Source organism: Xyrauchen texanus, chromosome 28 (assembly GCF_025860055.1).
Source record: "Xyrauchen texanus isolate HMW12.3.18 chromosome 28, RBS_HiC_50CHRs, whole genome shotgun sequence".
In the NCBI taxonomy this organism is placed as follows: domain Eukaryota; kingdom Metazoa; phylum Chordata; class Actinopteri; order Cypriniformes; family Catostomidae; genus Xyrauchen; species Xyrauchen texanus.
In genome coordinates this window covers 33,789,131-33,816,407 of record NC_068303.1, presented here as the reverse complement: position 1 = coordinate 33,816,407, position 27,277 = coordinate 33,789,131, and the positions used below count along the sequence as shown (strand labels likewise).

Genomic DNA, 27,277 nt, shown 5'->3' with positions numbered 1-27,277 from the left:
CTCATATACTTAACCTGATTTAACCTATCTTGACTTACTCCAAGACTCCATAGTCTCAGAATAACTAAGGCAAATTTAAGTCACGTTCATGAAAGCTACTTAAAATGTCCAAGTTTAACTAGTACACATTAAGACCTACTCCTGGCTTAATCCAAGCCCTGTCTGTGAAATCGGGCCTACAATTTTTTAATATTTAGTTTCATGTTTCCAGGTTCATTCAATTGACAATCCAGCTTCTGGGTCCTGACAATTAGTATTTACTTAAGAAATAATGTACAGTTTAAAAGTATATTAGTATGATAGGTTATCACACCAAGAACAGAGCTGTAATGTTTGTGCAGGGATTGGTTTATTATGGTTTGAAAATAAATGGGCATAGCAGTGGAGGAGGCAGTTACTTGCCATGTGTCTTCACAATCAAATGTCTTATGACAAATGCAACCAAACATTTACCATTGCAGCTCTATTAGAATACAGTGTGTCCTCATTACACTTATCATCCTAATGTCGGAGACTAGCATCAAGGAAATAACATGAATAGCAGTATATAGCCAGTTAGTAGTTCATGAGGATCGGAGGTCACTGAAACCGGGCACAGATGTTCCTCACGGATGGGCCTGGTGGAGGTCCAGTCTGCTGCTGCTGCTGCAACTGATGGCGCAGCTGCTGGGAGTAAGGGTCTTCCAGGGACTTTACTGATACAGTGGTTTTTGGTCCCGTCTTCCATTCAATCCCACTGGTGTCTACAAGTGAAGCCTCCACAGAGACAATGTGGGTGCCCAGGATAGAGAAGTTCAGAAGGAATTGGGTGCTGAAGTAATCATTATGAGGCTCCACCTTCTGTTCAATCTCATTCGTCTTGGAATCAAGAGGAATCTAGAATCATGCAGAAGTGAAAACATGAGTACTGCACAGGAATCTTAATGACTGTGATCCCTAAAACAGTGTTTAAAACTTTGAAACATTGAATTTCAAGGAACTTCTAGTGCAAACATTAAAAAGTCTTTAGTTTATTATAAACCGAGGCTTTTTAATGTTTGTACTGAATGAAGTGCCTCGAACTATCATTTTCCCACAGATTATTCCATGTAAAAATCAACCACATTTCAGAAACTTCCCTGGCTGAAATTTCAGATTTTGTAAAAACTTTTCTGAAGATAAACAAATGATGATGATAAGAGCCAAAAACGAAATGCCCTGGATCAATATTTAGTGATCAATTCATTATTTTGTAGAGGGAGGGGGGCGGGGCAATTTTTGCCAATGATTTTGGAGCAATACTACAAGTTTTAAAAATGTATCCTATCATAGAGATAGGAAGGTCCATTAATAAAATCAATTCACTTTTGCATCCCATTTTATTATAAGCCAATAGTGAGAGACTAAAAATGTGGTAAAATCCCAAAGATACTGGGGCTCTCAATGTGGCTCCATCAGAAAATTGTTACGTCAGACTCTTCCTTCTGTGCTAGAGCCTATACTACTCCAGCCACCTTGCTTGCTACAGTGCATCCGGAAAGTATTCACAGCACTTCACTTTTTCCACATTACGTTACAGCCTTATTCCAAAATTTATTAAATTCATTATTTCCCTCAAAATTCTACAAACAATACCCCATAATGACAACGTGAAAGAAGTTTGTTTGAAATCTTTGCAAATGTATAAAAAAATAAAATAAAAAAAATCACATAAGTATTCAAAGCCTTTGCTCAATATTTTATTGAAGCACCTTTGCCTGAAGACAGATTTTTCAAAGGTTTTATGGACATATGAAATGAGCGTGATTCTTGATGGACCAGATGGATAGGCCCGTGACTGGATCAATAATGGACACAAGGCACCACTTCGAGTCAGGCACCAACAAGGTGGAGGAGGGGTACTGGTGTGGGCTGCTATCATTAAGGATGAGGTAGTTGGAAATTTTCGAGTTAAAGATGGACTGGAACTCAACTCCTGTTACCAACTGCCAGTTTCTGGAAAGTACTTTCTTCAAGCAGTGGTACAGGAAGAATTCCTCAGCATTCAAGAAGGCCATGATCTTTATGCAGGACAATGCTCCATCACATGAATACAAGCACTCCACTGCTTGTCTTGCCAGTAAGGGCCTCAAAGATGCCCAAATAATGATTTTGCCCCCTTCCTCGACTGACTTAAATCCTATTGAGAACTTGTGGGCCCTTCTCAAACGTGATATTTACAGTGAGGGAAGACAATACACCTCTTTAAACAGCATTTGGGAGACTGTGGTTGCTGCTTCAGTGAAAGTTGATCATGAACAGTTCAAGAAACTGACAGACTCAATGGATGGAAGGCTCATGGCAGTTACTGAAGAGTGGCCATATAGGTCACTGAATATTTTGGAAAGGCCAAAATTGTTATTTAAGAATTGAGAATTAACAATTGAGTTGGGAGAAATTATTTTTTTAATTTAGTTGCCTAATAATTGTGCACACTTCAATATGCCCCTATGAAAGACAAAACTCACCTTTCCTTAGTTAAACATTCAGGTTTGTGGTTCAATAACATTTTGAATTGACTGAGATCATTGTGTTTCTTCAACAATAAAATTTATCCTGAGGAATACAATTTGCCAAATAACTGTGCACACAGTGTAGTTATCTTTAAGAAGAAAAGATAATAATGAGGCTTCTAAGGTTACTTTTGACTTGTATTTTTTCTCCAAAATAAGTAAAAACTGTAATTTTGCTGATCCTCACATAAAGTCACTGTATGACTTCAGAAGACTTATATAAATGTGCGAGTCTTGCAGACTACTTTTATGGTGTTCTCCAATCACCATTTGTTGCTTTTGCATGGAGAACACTGACCAGGACATTGTCCAGAAACTCTCTTTTTGCGTATCACAGAACAAAGTCAAATGGGTTGGGAATGATAGGAGGGGAGTAAAATGATAAAATAAATTTCAGTTTTGGCTGAACCATCCTTTAAGCCCTTTGGATTTTCCATAAGTGATTCAAACAAACAAAATATGGATGCACCGATCGGCCACTATCGTGCCTAGATTCAGGGCCGATCTTTTTTTACATTTCAGCACGCACAAAATTACACATAATTGGTGGTCCATTTTGGTGGTTTGGAGGAGGAAACTTCACAACGAATCACCATGGGCTACACGGACTGGTTTAACCGTTGCACACATTCTCTGTTTACACAACAGTGTCTCCCTCTGAACATGTTTACATGCACGCCTTCACGAGAACATTGACGGGGGAGAATACAGTGGAGGACGCTGCGACTGGGCCCCCCCTTGAGAGTTCGGGGCCCCGCCCCTGCTGCCGCGGGCCCCCTCGTAAGCCTGTGCATTAATACAGCCCTGATCCAAGCACCATTTTGTGAACAGTTTTAAAAATAAATCTCTGATCCATATCGGCCTTAAATTTCTTGATTGGTGCACCAAAAGAACAAAATGAGTACTTGTCTCTTGGACTGTTAGTTGAACTCACCTTAAAATCGGATCCTGATTTTGTCTGTAAAGTTGAACTCGCTTTAAGGCAGACAGCATGAATCTTCCGGAACAATCCTGGAGTGGAGCCATGCTGCACCACTCCCTCCACCTTTAAAGTCAACTGCTGGTTGTTCTGTACTGGAATTGGCTCATTTGGTGAACGTGGTGATGGGGAGAGAGCAAGCTAGAACAAAAATATAATACATTTCTGAAAATGCATAGAGACATACGCTAGTCTTCATTCAAGTTACAAATTCTTGCAAAGCCATGCATAGTATACTGATATATCCTAACAGTTGACTTACTTTAATACTGGTGGACTGGAGCTTTTGGAAAAAATATCTCTGGATTGATAGTGGCACCTTCAAAAGGGCTATGACTGCATCACAGAGACAGCCAGTGTGCTTAAAAAAAGGAAATTTTAAATCAATTTATGCATTCATGTGAATGCAAACATTTTTAAAAATATAAAATAAAAATAAATATCCAGCAATGTTTTTCAGAGAATCCAAACAGATTGCAGACAAGTAAAGAAATGATAACAAATGGCTTTCAATTCAATTACCAGGTAAGAGACAGGAGGATGCTTCCTGCTTAAGTTTTCCACTTCCTCCAGGACGTGACTGAACACATCCAGCATTCTCAGCTCATACTCGCTCTTTGCAAGAACTGATCCATGTGTGCCAAACTCCTGGAAACTGTGGCAATGACATGTGAAGTCTATTATCTATCATACAAGCGTTTGACGATCTGAACATTTCTGTTAAACCTTGATCAGTGAACACCAGCAACGGTTTATAAAGTCAAATAAATCTGACACCCATGGCTAGAATAATCTACAAAACTATGTTTGAATCTAGTCTACACATGAATTAATTTAAAATGCGATAAGCATAATTAACAATAAAATACTTAAAGGGATAGTTCAGGTAAAAATGAAAATTCTCTCATCATTTAATCACCCTCATGCCATCCCAGATGTGTGACTTTCTTTTATCTGCTAAACACAAAGATTTTTAGAAGAATATCTCAGCTCTGTAGGTCCATACAAAGCAAGTGAATGGTGGCGAGAACTTTGAAGGTCCAAATAGAACAAAGGCAGCATAAAAGTAATCCATAAGACTCCAGTGGTTAAACCTATAACTTTAGAAGAGATATGATAGGTGTGGGTGAGAAACAGATCAATATTTATATCCTTTTAAACTATACATTCTCCACCCTGCCAAAAACAAAAAGAATTTGGAAGTGAAAGTGGAGGTTTATAGTGAAAAAGGCCATCAATATTTATCTGTTTCTCACACACATACTTAAGGCCCAAAATATTTCCATAGAAGTATAAAAAGAAAATTATAAAGAAAAAAAGCACGATACGTTCTTGGAAAATGTCTCTTCATGAACGATCGTAAGGATTTAGGTAAATTTGCACCAGCTCGCTAGTAACTCTGCACGCTGGTGTGTTCATATTGTGGAAGTCCAGGGCAGACCTGCCGATGACATGGACCAATGGCAGTAAGGTGTTTAGCAGCTTGTTAAAAGTTTTCCTAAAAGTTTGCCCAGGCGAGCTGTAACGAACCACCAAAACGAACGCAAAATCATCTTCTGTTTGGCCAGATTTTGTTCTAAACGATTTCACACCTGTTCATTCTTCGATTTTGTATTAAGTATATCCGGGCCTTTATCGGATCACTTCTGAAGACATGGATTTAACCACTAAAGTCATATTGATTACTTTTATGCTGCCTTTTTATGCTTTTAGGACCTTCAAAGTTCTGGCCACCATACACTTATATGGATCTACAGAGCTGAGATATTCTTTGGGGGCTGCTGTGGCTCAGTTGGTTGAGCGGGTCGGCCACTAATCACAGGATTGGTGGTATGAATCTCGGCCCACATGACTCCACATGCTGAAGTGTCCTTGGGCAAGACACTGAACCCCAAGTTGCTCCCAATGGCAGGCTAGCACATTGCATGGCAGCTCTGCCGCCATTGGTGTGTGAATGGGTGAATGTGTCACAGTGTAAAGCGCTTTGAATTAAGGTTAAAAAGTTAAGGTTAAAAAGGCGCTATCTATGTGCAGATATTGGTACCATTTACCATTTGAAAAATCTTCAATTGTATTCAGCAGAAGAAATAAAGTCAGAAGAAATAAAGGGTGAATAAATGAAAAAATAATGTTTTGGGTGAACTGTCCCTTTAAGTAATATCAAATGTTCAAGCTAGTTTCATGGCTGTAAGTGAAAGTGGCAAACGTTCCTTTTTACTCTTACCTGGCAGTGTGCGGATCAAGTATTAAAGCCTCAATGACATAAGATACGAGCAAGCAGCTTTGCTGTTGTCTGACAATGTCATAAGGAAAGTACTTCGCAGATTTCTTGAAATATTTAGTCTATATTAAGTTTGTCGAAGCAATAGGTAAAGAGACTTTTTATGTCTGAAACTGAGTGAAATGTACATTACTGAAAAGATAGAATAGACCAAAGAGATGGTAAGAAAACCAAACAACTTCTGAGAAGAACGAGTTCATTCAAGGTGATGAGCTTGTCTTCACAGAACAGTATTGGGGAATAGGTCACTATTTTCATTAAATATCTCAAGATTGAATACAGACAAACATGGACATGTTGTCATAAGCCATACACCTGCTTTCCTCCAAGTGAAAAAAAAAGGATACAATTCAACATTACGGAGGGTGGCGTAGTCGGCATCAAACGAAGCCTGATACAGGTCAGCATAGCGAGCTGCCAGACTTCTAAATTCATCCATGGATACTTTCATCTGTGCAAATCCAAAAAACATCCACTGTCATCTTTATCAACACTACCCTCAAATAAACCTGGGAAATGAATTTGAAAAACAAAACACTGATGCTATGCAGAAACATTTAAAAAGATGCAATGTGTGTTTATGCACCTGTGTTGAAATGCGTCCGCAGCGCTGCAGGTCGCTCCCTGAGGACAAAGCAATAGTAGCGGCGATGGCAGGAGGTGGGCTGGTCTTCAGACTGTTGCAGGTGCAGATGAGCTGAGACAGGGCCTGAAGAGTGTCTATACGCAGCTTCACAAACTCGCATTGAAACGTCAAAGGACTCAGTGGAGTACTGGCTGCCTGAAGGCAGAATATGATTATTGTCAGTCACAGATTTAACACTGAAAGGGTTTTGTGCATTAATAAGAAAATAACCAAACAGAGAAAAATGGACGAATGTAAATTAGCTTTTATTTTCTGGAATCTGCTTTAAGGAGCGGTCACATTTACATTTGCACGAAAAAATTCAGTGGGAGAAGGCGGTGTGGGGCTGTTGAGCATGCGTGAAACCAATAAAAAACTATTGCCAAGCAGACTTTTTCAGTACTGCACTTTATTATTTGGAAGAGTGAGGTTTAAAAGAAACTCGCTGCTAAAATGATACCATTGTCCATTGTGAATATTCAGTGTAGCCGTGTACGAAGCACCGCCCACACGGATGTCACTCTCAAACCAAACAACTTTCTATTGGTCAACACAGCGAATTCAGCTGTCAAAGTTCACCTTGAACTTTAACTCCATGTGAAATCTGCAAGGAAAAAAATCTTCACTACTGGAAGTACATCACGAGAAATTCTCAATTGCGGAGATTCCTATGGAGATGAATGTATATTGGCTGCAGAATTTCGCTGTGCGAAGGTAAATGTGGCTGCGCCTTTAAAGCTAAAGTGTGGCGGACAAGCGATTGCGTCTATGTTCTCATACTTGCATATAGTTTGTGAATTGTGGCACAAAGCAAGTGCAAATGAATGATGCCATCAGAGGCCACGATTCTTAGTGAATTCTTCCCCTAGATTTTGCAATGTGGAAAAACTGTAAATGTCTGCTAAAAGACATCACCCAGGGATCTGACCGAACAAAATTGATCAAATTCTGACCGTGAGAGACGCAATTCCCTTCTGGTAGGATTTGAGAGATTCAGAGATGGCGCTCATGGCTGCGCTGTAGTCTCCATCTGTCAGGCCGCTGAGGCACTGCTCCGCCTGAGAGAACTCCATCAGACTGTTCAGCCAGAAGTAGAAGTGCTCTGAGGCAACACGGGTACGAAGGCTCTGGTACAACTCCCTGGAAAAACCATGGCAGCCCTGTGGACAAATCCCAAATTGCAGAGCATTGGAAAGGGGTTGTTGTGCCAGTTCCATCAGCTACTAGACTATCTTGATGAATCTAAAGAAAACTGCCAAGAAATATCGGTGTCATATAGAGTAGCTTACCATGCGGGATGCCTGTCTAGCAATGCAGTACACGGTCCAGCCATTGGCCACATTCTCTAACTGCTGCCTGATTACAGTCTTAACTTCAGCCGAGAGTGAGGCCTGACTGGCCACAAACAATACTGTTGCCAAAGAAACCTGGGTAAAAGTGATGAGATTGAAGGAACAGGATATGAAAATTCTGTCATTTTTAACTTACCCTCATGTCAATCCAAACCCATATGCTGTTATAAGGAGAACTTTCTTATCCTTACTTAGAAAAATCTGTACATCGTTCTAAAGGCTAGCTTCGCTGCTGGAGAAGATTATCAGTGAATAATGACTTAAATTGCTGTCTACTATTGTATGGCTTCTGACTACTTAGGATAGATTAATTTACTGTTTACAAACAAATGCTCAATGGCGACACCTCCAGGTTCTTTTGGCACCCAAGAAAAGAACTGCTTACAATGGGTGCTTCTTTTAAATTGAGCTGAAAATGCTCAAAATGCTGTTTTGGTGGTTAACATTTTTTTATTTTAAAAGATAAAGGTCATTTTGGCTTCTTTAAATTTTCATCAGGATCAGAAGATCCTCAGGATTTGACATAAATTATGATATTTCATGGGCCACCGTCTTTATCATCACATTTGCTCCAACAAGACCCATTTGCCCGGCAGCTGCTGTTGGTAGATCTGAACTTTTCATAGAGCATTTGCACAAACTCCGATTGCAAACGGCTGTTTTTAATTTCCAAAGTGCAACTACTTTAACAGATATGAGGTCAAAAATTATCCAACGATGATCTTATATGAACAAGATCAGCATAGAAGATATATAGGGATGGACTGGACCGTGTCTCCGATCCCGCACTGCGTATTAGCTGTTTATAAGGGATATTGTACTTCTAAATTATTTCTTTGCATTTATTTTTAATGGAGAAAGTAACTTCAGTCTAAATTGTTTGCTATTTAGTTTATACATTGAATAAGTCTAATATGATTATTTACTGTATGTGGACCAATAATTGATGCATATTGCATGTCTGATGTGCCGCATTTCTCTGTTTTTAGAAGTGTGTTAAGAGTGTGAGGATGTGTATCCAGACACCGGTTACATATCCAACATAATCACAAAGGCCAATTGAACCAAGTAGAAACCCGTTTAGCCGATAGTTCAGAAGGAACCTACATATATTTTTCAATGTAAACCTAGATATCTATTTATAATAACTTCTATTAACATCATTACATTATACAATGCTTAAAAGATTATTCAAATGGCAGCGCTACTCATATTCTCCACTGAAAGCTGCTGCTCTGAAGAAACCGGAAGCACGGTTGACTGCAATGTGACGTCATGGTAATTTAATCTATATAGTGTAAGTGCAAGTTGTATGGACTACTTTTATGGTGGTTTTTTTGTCCATTTTGAAGCTTGATGAATGTGGTCACCACGAACTGCTGTTGTATGAAAGGGCAATGTAAAGACTCATAAATTAAACTTTAGTACTCCACAGAAAGAAATTACTGCACACATGTTTGGAACAATATGAGGGTCAGTAAATTACAGAAGTTTCACTTTAGGTTTTGTTTTGTTTTTACTTTGGATTATCATCAAATAATCTCAAATGTTTTCTGTAGTTGCTTACCAGAAGCTCTTGCTGTTTCTCTGATGCTCTGTGACTTGCCACCCTGAAGAGGTCCAGCAAGTCCCCCAGCATTCCCTCTGCCAGCACTGGTTGCTGCATAGCGATAGCGGACAGAGCCTGACACATGTGCACCCGCGCAGAGTCACACGCGCAGTGCAGCTGCCCCAGCAGAAGCTCAACAGAGCTCTGACTCAGATGAGGACAGCTCTTTAACATCTTCACCAAAGAGGTGAGGGCCGTCTGCGTTAGAATGAGTTAACAGTTCAAGAGTTAAAAATGTCCTTTGTTACACATAAATGGAAGTGAAGGAGTCCCAAATGGTCCACTGAGGGTTTTGGGCTGTTAACACTCACTTTAAGTGTTGCCTGTGCAGTCTTTCTGTCATCTTGGCTACAGAGCAGAATTAGAGACTCCATCCCCATGACTGTGTCTTGTTCCAGCTGAATAACCTCTGAAAAAATATTTCAATTAAAAAAAGAATCTCAAGTCATTTGTTGTTCAAATACTCAATTTCAGTCCATACAACTCAGAGCCCTATTTTAAGAATGCCATACTTTAAGCACAGTGCTATGCGATATGTCATATGTGAGCATGGTCATGAAGTTTTGATATTTTCGTGCAAGTAGCGCTAAGTCTAGGCACAAGTGGGTTGGCGAAATCAGGCATGCAAAGCGCTAACTGGCTGGATCAAGTTCTATTTATTTCAGAGTTTCTTCTCTGGTTTTGCACCATATGCATCATATTTTACGTAGATTCCATCCCTGTCAAGAAACGTTGCTTTAAATGAAGAAAGCCCATTCATAAGAATTTGGTAGTGTAAATGGGCAATGCATTAGAAGAATAAAAATATGGATCATTTGTGTCTTGGGTTCTTTGGCACAATAACTACCTCCTTGCTTTGAACTCTCTCCCGTTTTGTCTGCCATCGTTCTAGTGCTATGGTCTTTGAGAGGTAAAATACTACCGAATCCCCTTCTCTGTGAATGTATTGTCGGCTGGGCTGCTCCGGGCAGCGACGTTATGTGTTATATGTAATCTCTATCGGCCTCTCTGTGACTGTTTGCTCTGGTCTGTCTCTCACCTGCGGTCCTGACAGTGTTACAGGTTGCTTGAGGAACTGCTGCTCTCCTATTGTTCATTGTTTTGTAATGTATATATGATTCTCTGTTTAATGCTTTGCTTAATTTCTGTACAGCACTCTTAAGCTTTGGAAAGGCACTATGCAAAATACAATTATTACTATTAATCTGACAAACAAATAATTGCTAGTATTAAAAGTGATCGGTAGCTCTTTGATATCCTCTTCTGGTGGAATCCCCAAACTGTAAATGCAGGAACTGATTTTAAACTTTGCAGCGAGAATAGACACGGTTCTCAGACGTCTTAGCGCAATTACTTAATTCTCAGGAAAATAGCAAATTGTGCCACTTCATTAACATACGATAAACCCATTGTTTGCGTGCAGACACCCACAGATAGAGCAAGCACTCCCACCCACACCAACTTACATTAAAATATCGCTTAGAATTAGTGCTCTTACTAAAAACAGGATACGTGTAGCACTGCGCCTAGGGCGGTCACGAAACTAGAGCTCCCAGCATAAGTACACAAAATAAAATAAAAGTTTTAGTTGAGAAACAAACCTTTCTCTGGACAGGAAACGGTGATACTGGTCAGCACCGTGATTCCATGGGCTGCAACTGCCAGGTTACTATGGTAACAGCACTCCTGAGCAAGCTTCACCAGATCGGTGTGACGAGGTGCCGGAGATGGCTCACCTATCCAGAGAGATAAGCCAGTAAAACTCACTCAGTTTACACTACAAACACGCCATGATCAAATGCATTTCTGAGATTTAGTTGAGTGATCTGATAACAAAACATAAACATAGTTTACCCCTGCTTTTTGTGCAGCCCACTTGTGATCAGATCGCCCAGAGTATATTTGCCCAAACTACATTTTGTGAATGCACTAAAAATGTAATGTGACCATATGAAATCTCTAGCACACTTGCATAATTATTTTTAAAAGTGTCAACATAGAAAGAAATAGTTTTGCATATTTAATAAGTTGGATTGTACCTGTATTAGTGAAGAAGTACTGTTTAATAGCGATGGTACCAGACAGTGTGGAGAGAACGGACAGCATGCCCAGTTTCAGACTGTTGTACGGGGTGCTGTGAGCACACTCGCAAAGCATCTACACACACACACACACACACACAGCAAACCCATGACAATTAACCCCAAACGCTAAAGCTTTGTCCCAAATGACGCGCTATACACAATGCACTTACAATAAACACTATGCACTCAGCCATGTAGTTTATTCATTTTAAAAGTGTAGTATCATCCGAAACGAAACACTTGGGATTGCATTTGCCATTTAACAGCTAAAGGAAGTTAAGTTTGAAACGCATGTGATGTGTTGCTGCTACCGTTAGCTCGTTAGTGTTCAAAACTTGCATCTCAAAAAACGTACTTGTATATGTGGCAATTTTGAAATGTTATGTTTTAAATGTATTACTGTGAAGCACTTTGGTCAACTATGTTGTTTTAAATGCAATATAAATAAAGCTGAACTGAGATTAAAGCGCAAATGCTGCAATTTAATTATACAATGATATAGTTTACATGTGCTGCATGATTCATGGTGGATTAGTGCTCTGCTTTGTCATCACAAACAACGTGAATGTTTCTGAATGTCTGTAGGAGTCAGTAAGTATGAGTGGTCGGATTTACACATTCATATAAAGAATGCAACCACCTCATCCATGCTAATTCAGAGCCTTCAGAGGTTTAATAAATCACACTAGGACATGTCACTTGGATTAATTGTTAATTTCAGTGTAAAAGGAGTAAGCTGTCATGTGTCAGACATACTTCGTGCTGGTAACGGACAGAGTTGGTGCTCTGTACTACAGAAACACTGTATCGTTACATCTTTTTTATTTTAGTATCGACTTGGTGCCGAAGTACCGGTACTTTTGACAACACTACCACATACAAGGTAAATCATTTATCTCACATTTGTAAGGTGCTGTCTTCACTTAAGTTTCGCTACTTGCAACATTCTCCGTTATGAATGATTGTTTAGACAAACTAGCATTGCAGCCAGGTAACTCTGCCCCTAACGCTACTTATGCCAAGCTGCGAGCGCTGAGTGTGTAAAGAAGTGCATCATCCAAACTACTTTTGTTGCTTTTTCAGTGAACCTACCACTTTCACTACTTACAGTGCAAATTGACGTAGAATAGTGCAGAAGAAGTGTGAGGTTTTGGACACACATTCACAGGTACCTCTATTATGCAAAAGATAAATAGTTGCACTAAAAAGTGTGATACTGCTTGCAGAATCTGCCAGATGTTTAGAACTAAAAATAAATAAAAATGGCAAGGGATCATAACAATTGCAAAATGTGTTTAATTTAATACTGTCCTGATGAAGATATTTACTGAATTTACACAAAATGTGCCATTTAAAAGTTGATATAACCTTGGTTCTTAATATTATTTGTTTCTTCTTGTTAAAGTTGTGCATGTGTAAACTACTGAATTTGTGTAAATTCAGATATTATTATGTCTTGTGTAATATACTAAATAGCTGTTATTTCTTCTGGGCAGGAAATACATTTTTTAATGACCTCTCTTATATTTAAAAATGCTAAACTCCTTTCAGATTCTGCAAGGGATGCAGAAACTTGCGTGAACTTAACTCTATATGGTGTAGTTAAAAATTAATCAGCTGTCTCGTGCCAATTCTCTAACCTGTATGTTCTTTCTGGTCCACAGATGAGGAGCTTTTTTAGCCAAGAGCTTGAGGTCCTGAATGGTGAGTCTTTTCACTGCTTTTCTGGGGTCTTCCTTCAAGTACTGCAGAAGCAGATGAATCTACAAGTGAAAAAAAAACAAAAAAAACATGAGTAAATACTGGAGAAATACTGAGAGGAAACAAACATGAGGAACTTTGCTCTTGACAAAAGAACAGCAATAGATCAGTGAAGGAGAGAATGTGTTGGGCTATCCCTCTTTTGCAGCATAGGGGCCGTTAACACCAAATTTGCTTTTGTACACTGATTTTTAAATGTTTTTCTATGTAAACGTTCTAGGTGGAGGTCTTTGACCGTTGCGCATCAAATGTTTTTTTCAGTGTCTCGCGCGGTGTCAGTTTTAAAAAGAACTAGCAGTCATCGGAGAGGGAATTAGCTACTAATCCACTTGCGATTAAGGGAGATTTGGAAGGCATTTGGGGAAAAACTGAAGGATTTGGAGAATTGTAATCGACAAAACAACGTCTGAATTGTTGGAATTCCTGAGCATAAGGAAGGCTGAGTGTAAAGCAGTTCAGTGGAGAGGAGGCGGCGAGAACCGGCTTGACAATATAAATAACAGTTTTAATGATAAACTTAAAAGACAAAAACACACACATGACGGAGCAGCTGCCCGTAAACAACCTCTCTCTGTCGCACCACCTTCCGCAGTTGGCCTTTATCCCTCTCGGAGGCTTAATTAGCCTGATAAGAGACCGGGTGTGCAGAATCGACAAGAGAGAAACGTGAACGATTCAGGGAATGCAAGAAAATCTTACATTAACGGAAGGTCGCTTTTGCTCTGATGTTTCCAGCAAAACTGAGAATAGATATGTAAAAGGATCTTAAGTTTGTGGGCAATGGAGGAGTCAGGAGACAATGAAGCAGGTTTAAGGTCAGTTTTTTAATGTTCAGCTTCACAAAATTGACCGTAACCTTCAAACAAATAAATATTTTTCTAAATAAATGAAAGCACTCTCTCAGATTGTGGTGCTGGGCTTGCTGGTCACTCTCTCCTCTCCTTGACGCTCTGGAGAGGATTTCAGGATTTTCCGCCATCCCTATAATGAGAGATACACTATATGGACAAAAGTATTGGGCCACACATCTTAATCACTGAATTCAGGTTTCATTCATTCCCATTGCCACAGGTGTATAAAATCAAGCACCTAGCCATGTTACAGAGCGGGGTCGCCAAGTGCTGAGGCGCATAGTGCGTAAAAGTCGCCAACGCTCTGCTGACTCAATAACTGCAGAGTTCCAGACCTCATCTGGCATTAACATCAGCACAAAAACTATGCGCCAGGAGCTTCATGGCATGGGTTTCCATGGTCAAACAGCTGTATGCAAGCCTTACATCAAGCACAATGCCAAGCGTCGGATGGAATGGTGTAAAGCACGCCACCACTGGACTCGTGGAAAGTGGAAACGTGTTCTGTGGAGTGACGAATCACGCTTTTCTATCTGGCAGTCTAATGGATTTCTATCTGGTCAGGGTTGGGCGAATGCCAGGAGAATGTTTCCTACCTGACTGCATTGTGCCAACTCATCCAACATCAGTGCCTGACCAATGCACTTCTGGAAGAATGGGCAAAAATTCCAACAGACACACTCCAAAATCTTATAGAAATCCTTCCCAGAAGAGAGGAAGAGTGGATATTAATGCCTATGGATTTAGAATTGGATGTCATAAAAGCTCCTGTAGGTGTAATGTGTAGGTGTCCCAATACTTTTGTCTATATAGTGTAGGTTTCAGAGATAATTACGACACAGGTGACGAGCCTTACCGGTCTCCCTCTCCCGCAAACCGATACATGACCATACATCCATGCCACAAGATACTAAGGATGGCCGTAGAGAATTTACATGCCCACAGCAAGCATTGCCCTACATAAAGACAATCGAGTAAGTAATTTGGTGATTTTCATGTTGCTGCCAAGTGGACCTGACTCAGTGAAGATTCACTTGACTGTTCGAGGAAACTGGGCGCCTTTTTCATTTCGTTTTGTGCTGGTTCCGCCTAGTGGCTGGAGTTTGTTTTGTGTAGAATTATTTTGTCAGAACAGCTTGTGGATGAATCTGCTCGTTTTGGGTGGTTATGCCTTGCGTAGGCTGGAGTTGGTTTTGTGGAATATTTGTTGCGGCCCATTTCTTTTTTTTGTGCTGGTTCCACTAGCGGCACACACCTTTGAGACAGTTCAGTGGATGAATCGACATCTGTTGTGTAATTCTGTTTTACAAATTGTTGTATAGAAACACCGGACTTGAGCAATCTGACAGCAAATTTGTCACGGGAGCTCTTGTAGGCGTACATGGACCGTTTGATTGGGATGAATGCCGGTTGCCACTGTCGTGCATGGGGTTAAAGCTCACACGTTTCCTTTTCTGTTTGTTTTGTTCTGGAGAAAGTTTGGGGGTTGATTGTTGCACCAATGTGATATGTGGTCTTTATAATTGTATTTTTGACACACAATCCATTTTTTCTGATATGTAAAAATGTCAAATGTTAATCAGTGGATTGTCTCTCTCCAAGTGGAATGTGAATGGGCTGGGGCACCCCATAAAAAGGTTGTTTATTTTCTTAAACGTAAGAAATATGATATGGTGTTTCTTCAAGAAATGCATCTTTCCCCACAGAAAGCTGAAACATTTGGGAATTTATGTGGTGGACATGTTTTCTTTAGTGCTGGCTCAAGTAAGAGCAGGGAGTCATTACACTGATAAGTAAACATCTACAATTCAAATGTCTCAAACATATTAAAGATAAATTAGGAAGATTCATTATTGTTTTAGCAGAAATTCAAGGGCGAAGGTTGATTTTGGCTAATACTTACGCACCTAACATTGACAATCAGAGTGGTTTTACAGATCTTGAAGGGATGCTGCAAGCCACTGGCACCCCTCTTGATATAATATTGGGTGGAGACTTTAATCTTTTGATGAACTCAGTCATTGATCATAGTGAAGCAAAAGTGTGTAAGCCCCCTAGAGCAACACTGACACTTCACAGGATGTGTAAAAATCTTTTGAACCCATCTGGTATGGACTACACATTTTTTCCATCAGTCTATAAGATTTATTCTAGAATAGATTATTATTTGTATCCAACTCCCTCATTTCATCTGTTGTCGATTGCTCAATTGGAAACATCTTCACACCCTGGCGAGTTCAGAGGTGTTGTCACATACGGAGAAAAATAAATCATATAGTTGGCGCTTTAATGTATCCCTTGTGCAAAATCCTGAATTTCAACAAAAGTTAGGGGCTGAAATCAATGTTTATTCTGAGACCAACTGATCCTCAGTATCCTCCGTGTGTGTGTGTGTGACTTGGGAGGCACTTTAGGCTGTTCTTATAGGTTGGATCATACAGTATGCCTCATTTATCAAAAAATCTAAAGCACTAGAACTCATGGAGTTGGAAAGGAATATTAAAAGTGCTGAGGCAGAGCTGAAGCACCGAATGTCATCTGATGGCCTCAGAAAATGTACTCGATTGAAAAACAGATATAATACTATTTTGTCACGGAAGGTGGAGTTCTGGCTATTCAGGGCAAGACAAAGTAGGGAAGCTTTTGGCTAGATATATTAAGCAGAGAGAGTCTTTTTCTTCCATTCCATCTGTGAAATCTGCTGGTGGTGAAATATTTACCTCAGCCATTGATACTAATAATGTTTTTAAAGAATTCAATCTTGATCTCTATAGTTCCACTCCTTCTACTGATGAGGATATTAGAAACATTGTGTGACCATTAGAAACTGCTAAACTGATGACTGAGCAAAACAATTCTCTCGATTCTGAGATACCCTTGGAGGAGCTTGGTGAAATAATTAAGAACTTGCCTACAGGTTGAGGTTGTCCTTGCTTGTTTTGATTATAGGGGGAGTTATAACCCCTGGAATCTACGCCCCTTTTTTGGAGAACACATGGCAAGGGATCTGAGACCATTTCTCCATACAGAATCTCTCCAGATTATTTAAATTCCGAGGTCCACACTGGTGGATTCTCCTATTCAGTTCACACCACAGGTTTTCTATGTGGACCAGGTCAGGGTTCTGGGATGGCCATGGCAGAACCTTGATTTTGTGATCAGTGAACCATTTTTGTGTTGATATTGATGTGTGTTTTGGATCATTGTCCTGCTGGAAGTTCCAACCAGGGCCCATTTTAAGCTTTCTGGCAGAGGCAGTCAGGTTTTGACTTTTTTATCTGTTGGTATTTGATAAAGTCCATGATGCCATGTATCCGAACAAGATGTCCAGGACCTCTGGTATAAAAACAGCCCCACTACATTAAAGATCCACCACTATATTTACCCGTAAGCATATTTTTCCATAAGGATACCTCTCTGTGTGTGCCAAACCCATCTCTGGTGTTTGCTGCCAAAAAAGCTCTATTTTTGTTTAATCTGAACAAAGAACTCAGTCCCATTTGAAGTTCCAGTAGTGTCTGACAAACTGAAGACGCTCGAGTTTGTTGTTGGATGAGAGCAGAGTCTTTTTTCTTGAAACCCTCCAAAAACAACTAACTTGTTGTGATGTAGGTGATGTCTGATTGTAGTTATTTAGAGACTTTCTGACCCCAAGACCCAACTTAATTCTGAGAATGAATTCTCCTGCTGCAATCCTTGGTAATTTTTGGCCACTCGAACAATCCACTCGACAAAAATCCTCTTCTTCCAGGCCTATTTTTAACATCACCAGTTGATTGGAACTGCTTAATTATTGCCCTGATGCTGGAAATGGGCATTATCAATGCTTTAGCTATATTCTTATAGCCACTTCCCATTTTGTGAAGCTCAAAAACCTATTGCCACACATCATATCTTTATTCTTTCCTCATCCCCATTGTGATAGATGACTATGGGAATTTGGCTTGAGTGTTACCTCATATTTATACCCCTGTAAACAGGAAGTCATGGCTGAACAATTTCATGTTCCTTGTCACCCAGGTGTACTAAAAATGTAAAATATGAATGGGAATATACTTCAGATATATTTTACTCCTTAGAATTACTAGGGGTGCCAATAATTGTGGCAAACATGTTTGGGAAAATATTTAATTATGATACCCCCCCTCCTCATCTTAAACTTTAATTTAAGTTTACTTAAATTAAAGTATTTTGAATGAAAGATCAAAAGGATAAACAATTAAGACATAGCCTTCTTTATAATATATTTACCCAGGGGGCCACAACTGTATACAGCATTATAAGAATTACTATAAATATGAAGAGTGCGGCCCTCGAGGCTACACGGATCCAGTTTTGCTGCCCCTGAGCTTTCCAAAGTTTAGTAGCTTTTTCTACATAGTAATGTAAATACATTTTATTCATATAAACAATAAACATAAAACAATATATGAATAAATATGATAACTTCAAAATGAATATATTATATTTCATATGCAATTTCAAAACATCATATTTATTGATATAATACAGGGAATTTGTACATTTTTAAAAAGCTAAAATGAGACATCACTATAAACAATAACAAAGGGCAGATCAAATATTGACAGCCTTTAATTCAAAGGGCTACAGCCATTAAAAATGGACACGGTCTGACCTGCTCTGGGATATCGACGAGTGAGGAGGTGGCCAGCTGGGTGAAGGTGTGCAGGGTGACGATGAGCATGGGTGTGGAGGGGTAGGAGGACACCAGCTCCTGAAGTAACTCCCTGCTGCAGGATGCCAAACTGGCATCATGGTGCATATGCTGCAGCATAGGAATCAACTTTAGCTTCAGATCCACTGGAGTGTCCAGTCCTTCAGAGAAACACACACACAGTGTTGATCAGCAGATGATGATAATTTGTTTTGTTTTTAAAACGAGAATTATAATTACGAGAATAACATACCTTGAATCATGTCACTAATTTTGTTGCAAACTCCTGCAGCAAAATCTCTGTAAAAACAAATGAGGCACAAAACCAGATTATCAGATTGGTGGAACACTGACACTCTAACTAATTTATAACACTGTGACCTAACCAGACGATGATCGATAAAAGCCATCTTTCACATTAATACATTTTTGTCTTAACCATCCACTGTAAAATGTAATTGGTCTAAAACCCTGCTACTTATAACTGCACATTAAACGCCAAATATATTCCGATTGGCTGTGATTGTCACATCGCACAGCAGTTTTGAATTCAAGTATGGACAGACAAACTGCTTGTTAGATGAACCTTTATTTCTGTGATATTTTTCAAGTGAGAAGAACAGTGAGCCTATACATTTTAATCTGGGGGGGATTTACTTGCAAATTAAGAAATTGCTAATATATTAGGTAGAAGGAAATAACAATGCACACAGTAGTCCAGCAACCATGGATGGTATGTGCGCATTAGTAATCACATTTTCTCACAAAAGACCGAAACAAACCAGTTGTATATACAGTTGAAGTCAGAAGTTTACCTTATCCAGATACATTTAAACTCTGTTTTTCACAATTCCTGACATTTAATCATAGAAAACATTCCTTGACTTAGGTCAGTTAGGATCACCATTTAATTTTAAGAATGTGAAATGTCAGAATAGTAATAGTAGAGAGAATGATTTATTTCAGCTTTTATTTCTTTCAACACAATCCCAGTGGACCAGAAGTTTACATACACTTGCCTTAAAATTGTTTAATTTGGATCAAACATTTTGGATAGCCTTCCACAAGCTTCTCACAATAAGTTGCTGGAATTTTGGCCCATTCCAAGCCAGGTTTGTAGGCCTCCTTGCTCGCACAGGCTTTTTCAGTTCTGCCCACACATATTCTATGGGATTGAGGTCAGGACTTTGTGATGGCCCCTCCAATACCTTGACTTTGTTGTCCTCAAGCCATTTTGCCACAACTTTGGTGGTATGCTTGGAGTCATTGTCCATTTGGAAGACCCATTTGCGACTGAACTTTAACTTCCTGGCTGATGTCATGATTTGTTGCTTCAATATATCCACATAATTTTCCTTCCGCATGGTGACATCTATCCTCCAGCAGCAAAGCACCCCCACAACATGATGCTGCCACCCCCATGCTTCACGGATGGGATGGTGTTCTTCGGCTTGCAAGCCTCACCCTTTTTCCTCCAAACATAACGATGGTCATTATGGCCCAACAGTTCAATATTTGTTTCATTAGCCCAGAGGACATTTCTCCAAAAAGTAAGATATTTGCCCTCATGTGCACTTGCAAACTGTAGTCTGGCATTTTTATGGCAGTTTTGGAGTAGTGGCTTCTTGCTTGCCAAGCAGCCTTTCAGGTTATGTCGATATAGGACTTGTTTTAATGTGGATATAGATACTTGTCTGTTTCCTACAGCATCTTTACAAGGTTCTTTGCTGTTGTACTGGGATTGATTTGCACTTTTTGCACCAAACCAAGTTCATCTCTAGGTTCATCTTCCTGAATGTTATGATGGCTGCGTGGTCCCATGGTGTTTATACTGGCGTACTATTGTTTATACAGATGAACATTCAGGCGTTTGGAAATTGTTCCAAAGGATGAACCAGACTTGTGTAGGTCCACAATTTTTTTCTGTGGTCTTGGCTAATTTCTTTTGATTTTAACATGATGTCAGGCAAAGAGGCACTGAGTTTGAAGGTAGGCCTTAAAATACATCCACTGGAACTTTTGATCTTGACATTTTGATTCAGGCTGATAGAATACACGATTCAGAGGAACACATTATTAGATGTGTGACTGACAGGCTTTCGTGAACATCCGTTTAAATGAGACATCCGCATATTTGCAGATGGTACATGATAGAAGTATGATATTTACCTTTTTATCATTAGACAAGAAATTTAAAAATAACAGGAAACTGTTGAGGAGGGAGAGTGAAACACGTGAGCACTTTAAAATTATGATCTTCTGCGCGTCTATCTGATATGCGGACCGTTTAATTGAGGTCTATTATTGTAGTAACATTATGGCACGTTAAAAGAAAACAACTGTGATTGGTCGTTCATATGTCTCAGACACTTCACATTCAAGCAGGCCATTCTCTGCGCCCTCGCGGCCTTAAGAAACAAATCGGCCAAAAGGGAAAATTTAATCACCTGATGCAATAATTAAAAAACTCAGAATATCAGATGATTTACCAGCCTCTCCAATAGATCGGTTGGCCACTACTGCTAATACAAAAGTTATTAGTTTAAAAGGTAAAATGAAGCCCCTGTTTATCAAAGTATTTCAGTGTATCACCATCAGACTGTACTTACTTTGAGTGTGATGAGAAACTAGCAGCTGCAAAAATGGCCGCCTCAACTTCAACATTATCATGAGAGTCCAGACTTTGACGGATGCTGTGATGGGCATTTTTCCTCTCTGGTATAATGGAGGCGAGGCTTCCCAACATCCTATCAAAATGCAGAAGACATGTACATTGACATCAGTGTCTACAACCAGATCATTCTCTCAAAGCATGTTTTTGAGAGATGGTCTATGACAGAAAAATTGGGAATAACAGAAATAAAATATAAATATCTGTAGGCACCCTGTAAGAAATTATCTTTTTCATATAATGTATATTTAAAAATACAATTTAACGGTGCAATATGTAAACATTTTTATGTAATATTCGCCTTTTTTGCCAATGTGTGAACGGCTTGTAATACAACTTAAAAAACTAGTCCTTCCTGGTCTTCCCAAGTTGCCGATTAAAGCCGGTAGACTGATTTTCTTACGAAGGGAGTGGGTCGCTTTTGCCATGAAAATTCAACGGATGTGACGTTTATGTGCACTCCCGAGAGGCTTGCCTCAGTGCTTCTCTTGCACTATTCAACAGCGACAACAGTCTGCAACACTAGGTAAACGTTATCTTAGAGATGGAATCCAGCAAACGGCTGGCTCCCAGCACAACACAGACTCCTACACTATAATATATATATATATAATATAGGGATGCACCGAAATTAAAATTCTGGGCCGAAACCGAAAATCCAGGATGCACTTGGCCGAAAACCGAAACTTACTTTTTTTTTTTTTTTTTACCCATTTAAGAAAAAAAATATATATATTTTTGTGTATAATTGTATTAACATTATACTTTTTCATTAATTTCATGAATTTAATGAATCTGAATTGAAAAACTACAAACCAATAAAATAAAATCACACTTTTATTGAAAGTAACACACCAATATTGGACAAAAAATATATTAAAACATTATTAAATATTATTCTTCATTCAGTTCTGTAAAAATCTAATTTTACAGATTTTATTAACAATTATCCAAATAATGTAAAGTTTTAGAAAACTATTATATGCACAACAACAGTCAAGTAATGAACTTGGCTAGCAACTTTCAAAAAGTTTAAATATGCAACAGTAATTTTAATTAAAACAAAAAGGCAGAACACATTTTGTACAATTCTATTCCACTGATCTATATAAAACTATAATATATAATTATATATATAGATCAGTGCTCTATTCTGTTTATGTAAACGTATGTACACTTTAAGTGAAAATTATTGTGCAAAACAACAGAGCAAAACAGCAGTAACTGAACTAAATCCAACCTCAACTGTAAACGACAGATGTATCCTCGAGTGAAGAACAAGTGTAATGTAATTGCTATACACATCAAATTGGACCGCTTTCTATTTAAGTACAAGTGACAGGTTTCTCTTCAAGAACAAAAGTTGCTAAACGTTCTGACAGTCTCTCCTGTCAGAAAGCTCATCAAGAACATGAGATGCTGCACTGAACAGTCTCTCACTCTCTGTGCTGGTGCTTGGGCAGATAAATACCTGTGCGCAATCCGTGCAAGCAAAGGAAAGCGGTCTTAGTTTATGCGACCGTAGTCAAGGGGATTGTCGCTTCTGGCGTAGTTCAGCTAGATACGTTTCAAGTTGTGGTGTAGCTGCGCTAGTTGTGGCATTGCTGTGGATCGGGGTGCTTTCCTGTAGAATCTCTTGCTGTACTCTGTATATAAATATCTTGAAAGTTCTGCTGAATAAACACTGCAGATCGCAAATTTGATGTCCTTATCAGAAACTTTGAAGAATTTCCACACTGCTGACATGATCGGCCTTTGTTTGGTAGCGCCGTGATAAGGGCTAGATCGATCCAGAGTGAAATCAGAGCACTGATGGGCGGGGCGAGGAGGTATATATTTTCGGCTCATATTTTCTGCCTTTTTTCTCTTTGTGCCATTTTCGGTCGAAACTTTTCGGCGGCCGAAATTTCGGTGCATCCCTAATATAATATAACTATAAAATATAATATGAATTCTCAAAGTTTGTAGTAAAACAATCATAACTGTGTAATTATAATTATGCTACCTCATCTGTCAGCATGATGCTGGTGAATAACGTTAAGTCTCTTTGTACGTTACATAATTGTTTTGGTCGATGTACCTGCGAGCACGAGCAACAGGTAGCTGGCTGCAGTTCACTTAATGGCCACAGGTGTCATTAATAACAAGGGTTTTTGGATATTTCTTACTTGCTTTTCTTTTAAAAAAAGATAAAATCATAATAGATGGAGGGGGCTCATTTTGTCTCCATGGGTGTCACAAAGACATGTCCCATACACAAGGGTGGCCTCACACTGTAAAAGTTTGAGAACCATTGGCATAGATGAAGAAAAGCCAGTGAATGGATTTGTACCTGAGGGTTATGGCTCTGGCAACAGGATCATTGCTATGGATGACAGAAAAAACTCTTTTGACAAACTCATCCACGTTCAGAATCTTCTCCAGGTGTTTCTCACTCAGCTGAGTGACCTTCAGCACACAGAGCCGCAGAAAGTTGTTCCTGATGTGAAAGATTTGAATTCATAGATAAAGCACGTTTCATTTTGTACAATTCTGAAATTAAAATACCAGGTACATTTGATGCTAACAAAGACATGTGATATCCAATTTATAATCTCTGTTTAAACTCAATAAGACATTAATGTACATAATGAAATCAGTTAAATGCCATCAACTTCATAAGAACTTCAGTGATGGAGTTCTAGAGAGCACATTATAAAGTCAAATAGGACATTGGTTTTAAAATAAGCCATTTAATGATTATCCATCTTAATCCCAAATAACAAGGCAATCTTAGCAACATAGATTGTCACAGGTGTGATTTTTCTAAAGACAATATATTTGACTTATTACAGCTGCCCTAAATCTTGTTATTTGATTGCTTTCTATTTTCCATCATATTTTTCAATTTGTTTGGCAAATGAGCAAGAGGAACATAACGTACCAGATACAAAATTCACAACTGAACTGTTCAGATCATATCAAACACTGTTTTATATGTCCTTACAATGTGTACATAAAAAAAGTAATTGTGTCGTGAGCACACTAAACTACAGATTGAGCACAGGCGAGTTCAAGTTCATACTTACCCAAGCCTAAAAATATCTGCCAGTTTCAGGAAGGCAGAATTGATGAGGATGGGGAAGGGATACTTCTGAAAGAGTTTGGGAAAGAGGACTACAGCTTCACATTGTTCCCCCACCTTGCAAGACCTCAAACCTTCAGTTGTGGCAAGTAATAGAAGAATGAATATGTCTGTTAATGTGTAAATGTTGCCTATTTTCTTAACAATAACAGCACGTGTTAATACACTACCTGTGCAAAAAAATGAAATCAAAAGTTGCCGTTTGGATTTAAATAAGCAGATACTTAAGAGCCTATAATTGGATCATTGTTGCTGTGATTAATAGGATTCAGGTGGCAACAATTCTTTTAACCCTAAATGATACAGTGTGTAGCTTCTCATTTCTTAAACAACCATGTCAGAAGACATATCCTTTGCTCGTGGAAAATATGTTACTGTGTTTCAGAAAGGGCATATTATTGTCCTGCATCAAGCAAAGAAAACAACTAAGGGGATTGCTGAAATCACTGGAGTTGGGTTAAGAACTATTCAACGCATTATTAAAACATGGATGGATAGTGGTGTACCATCAGCTTTGCAGAAGAAAAAATATTTAATGATCGTGATCAGAGATCACTAGAACGCTAGGTGAAGTCACATAGTAAAAAAATCAACAGTAGAAATCACGGCTATGTTTAATAGTGAAAGTAAGAGCATTTCTACATGCACAATGCGACTAGAATTTACAGGACTGGGACCAGAGACGGATTACCGACCGGGCCAATGCCCAGGGGTCCTTGACTGCCCGGGGGTGCCCTGAGCTTCAAGGCAGCACGATCTAGTTTGGTGATCCTCCCCGCTTGAAAACCCTTTTGGGCTTGAACAACGAACCAAAAAAAAAGTAGTGTAGTGGTGGTGTAGTGGTCTAAAGCACATAACTGGTAATCTGGTAATCAGAAGGATGCTGGTTCAAGCCCCACAGCCACCACCATTGTGTCCTTGAGCAAGGCACTTAACTCCAGGTTGCTCCAGGGGGATTGTCCCTGTAATAAGGGCTCTGTAAGTCGCTTTGGATAAAAGCGTCTGCCAAATGCATAAATGTAAATGGAGCAATGGTAAAAGGTGTTGTGGTATGATGAGTCCAGATTTACCCTATTTCAAAGTGATGGGTGCCTCAGGGTAAGAAGAGAAGCACATGAAGTGATGAACCATCATGCATAGTGCCCACTGTACAAGCCTCTGGAGGCAGTGTTATGATCTGGGGTTGCTTCCATTGTTCAGGTCTAGACTCAGCAACGTTATGCAGCAGTAAAAAAGTAATATATACCTGAATGTACTGAATAACCAGATTAAAGCATCAGTTATTTTTTTTTCAACCCTGACAGCACGGGCATATTCCAGGATGACAATGGCAAGATTCATCGGGCTCAAATTGTGTAAGAGCACAATGTACAAATGGTTCAGGGAGCATGAGGAATCATTTTCACACATGAGTTGGACACCACAGAGTCCTGACCTTAACCCCATTGAAAGTCTTTGGGATATGCTGGAGACGACTGACACGGACTGGTTCGACTCTCCTGTCATCAATACAAAGATCTCGTCCAAACATTAATGCAACTCTGGACGGAAATAAATGTTGTGATGTTGCATAATGTTGTCGAAACAATGCAGGACAAATGCGCCCCGCCATCAAAGATAAAGGCGGTCCAACGAAATATTAAAGTATGTTACTTTTTTGGCCAGGCAGTGCATTTCATTGTGTCTGACTGTAATTTAACAAATAATTGCTTTATCGGATAAACAGGTAACATTTAAAGTGTGTCTGAATTACTCATAAAAGCACAAGTGCGTATATAGTAAACACAAACGCGTGTTGCACCTTTGTCAAGTTCCATCAGCGCTGAATTCGCATCCAGCTCCTGTTCGCCATACGCAGCCTCCGACAAAAACGAGCGCGCCGCAGACAGCGACATTCTTTATTATTACGCTGTAGACGGCAAACAATCTAGAGCACTAAACTGTTGTTATATTAAAGATTTTTGTTAGATTAAATAGGACGTTGGTTCACGAAGTTTGAAGTGGGTGACCCGGCAGCAATGCAGGTCACGTGACACGCGCCAGCAGGACGTTACGTCGGCTTTCCCGTGAACTGAAATAAACTGCCAGAAAGCGAAAACGCCCCAGTACTAAAGAGGGCGTAGAGGAGTGTGTCGGAATTTGCTCTGATTTGTCATGTGTGAGGATGTCATCAATGGTAGTGGTAACCGGTGCTAACTGTTCTTTTTATGTAATATGCAAATAATAATTAAAAAAATAACAATAAAAAAAATGGTAACAAAAGGTATTTGTACATAGTCACATTAATACATAACATTTGCCAGACAAAATAATCTTACAAAAACAATTTTTTTATATATAAATAACTATACGTTTTAAATTAAACCCTCAGACATGACCCTTAATTTCTCAGACATGCTAAGTCAGAGGCAGAACTTACATAATTTCAATATACACCCAAATGACATCATACTGTTCATGTGTTACACTTGCTATAGTTTACTTCCATGTTGTTTCTTCATGAAATAGCAATGTCAAATGTAAATCATGTCAATAACTGAAACAACAGCGCCACCTTGAGTAAGAAATAGCATGTATATTTTGTATTTATACATGCATATGTTATACTGATAATTGACCATTGTTGATAATTCACTGTTGCTCAGAAAATCAACATTATATAGTATATATTTGTATGAGTATATTACTAATGTATCTTGTAATAAACAAAGAAATAGATACCCTATAATAGTAA

At 39.1% G+C, this 27,277-nt stretch overlaps 1 protein-coding gene across 1 annotated transcript; it reads right to left on the bottom strand.

Moving 5' to 3' along the window:
- Nucleotides 1-337: 337 nt before the first annotated feature.
- Nucleotides 338-26,561, bottom strand: ints7 (integrator complex subunit 7). The gene is made up of 20 exons (XM_052095843.1): nt 26,345-26,561; nt 24,488-24,617; nt 23,752-23,898; nt 21,358-21,495; nt 19,002-19,048; nt 18,710-18,909; nt 13,102-13,224; nt 11,417-11,534; nt 10,979-11,113; nt 9,689-9,786; nt 9,336-9,575; nt 7,706-7,843; nt 7,370-7,576; nt 6,378-6,572; nt 6,139-6,242; nt 5,735-5,803; nt 4,033-4,165; nt 3,773-3,871; nt 3,466-3,651; nt 338-876 (listed from the first exon to the last, which is right to left on the bottom strand). Exons 1-20 carry the CDS (start codon nt 26,436-26,438, stop codon nt 580-582), a joined length of 2,898 nt encoding a protein of 965 aa, XP_051951803.1. The 5' UTR covers nt 26,439-26,561; the 3' UTR covers nt 338-579.
- Between the last annotated feature and the right edge of the window lie 716 nt (nt 26,562-27,277).

Bases quoted from the DNA above. Each gene is read 5' to 3' on its own strand.
- ints7 (XM_052095843.1), bottom strand. From the start codon at position 26,438: ATGTCGCTGTCTGCGGCGCGCTCGTTTTTGTCGGAGGCTGCGTATGGC. The intron at 23,899-24,487 runs GTAAGTATGAAC...CTTTCACATCAG, and splicing joins GCAGATATTTTTAGGCTTGG to GAACAACTTTCTGCGGCTCT. The intron at 4,166-5,734 runs GTAAGAGTAAAA...TCATTGCCACAG, and splicing joins CTTGATCCGCACACTGCCAG to TTTCCAGGAGTTTGGCACAC.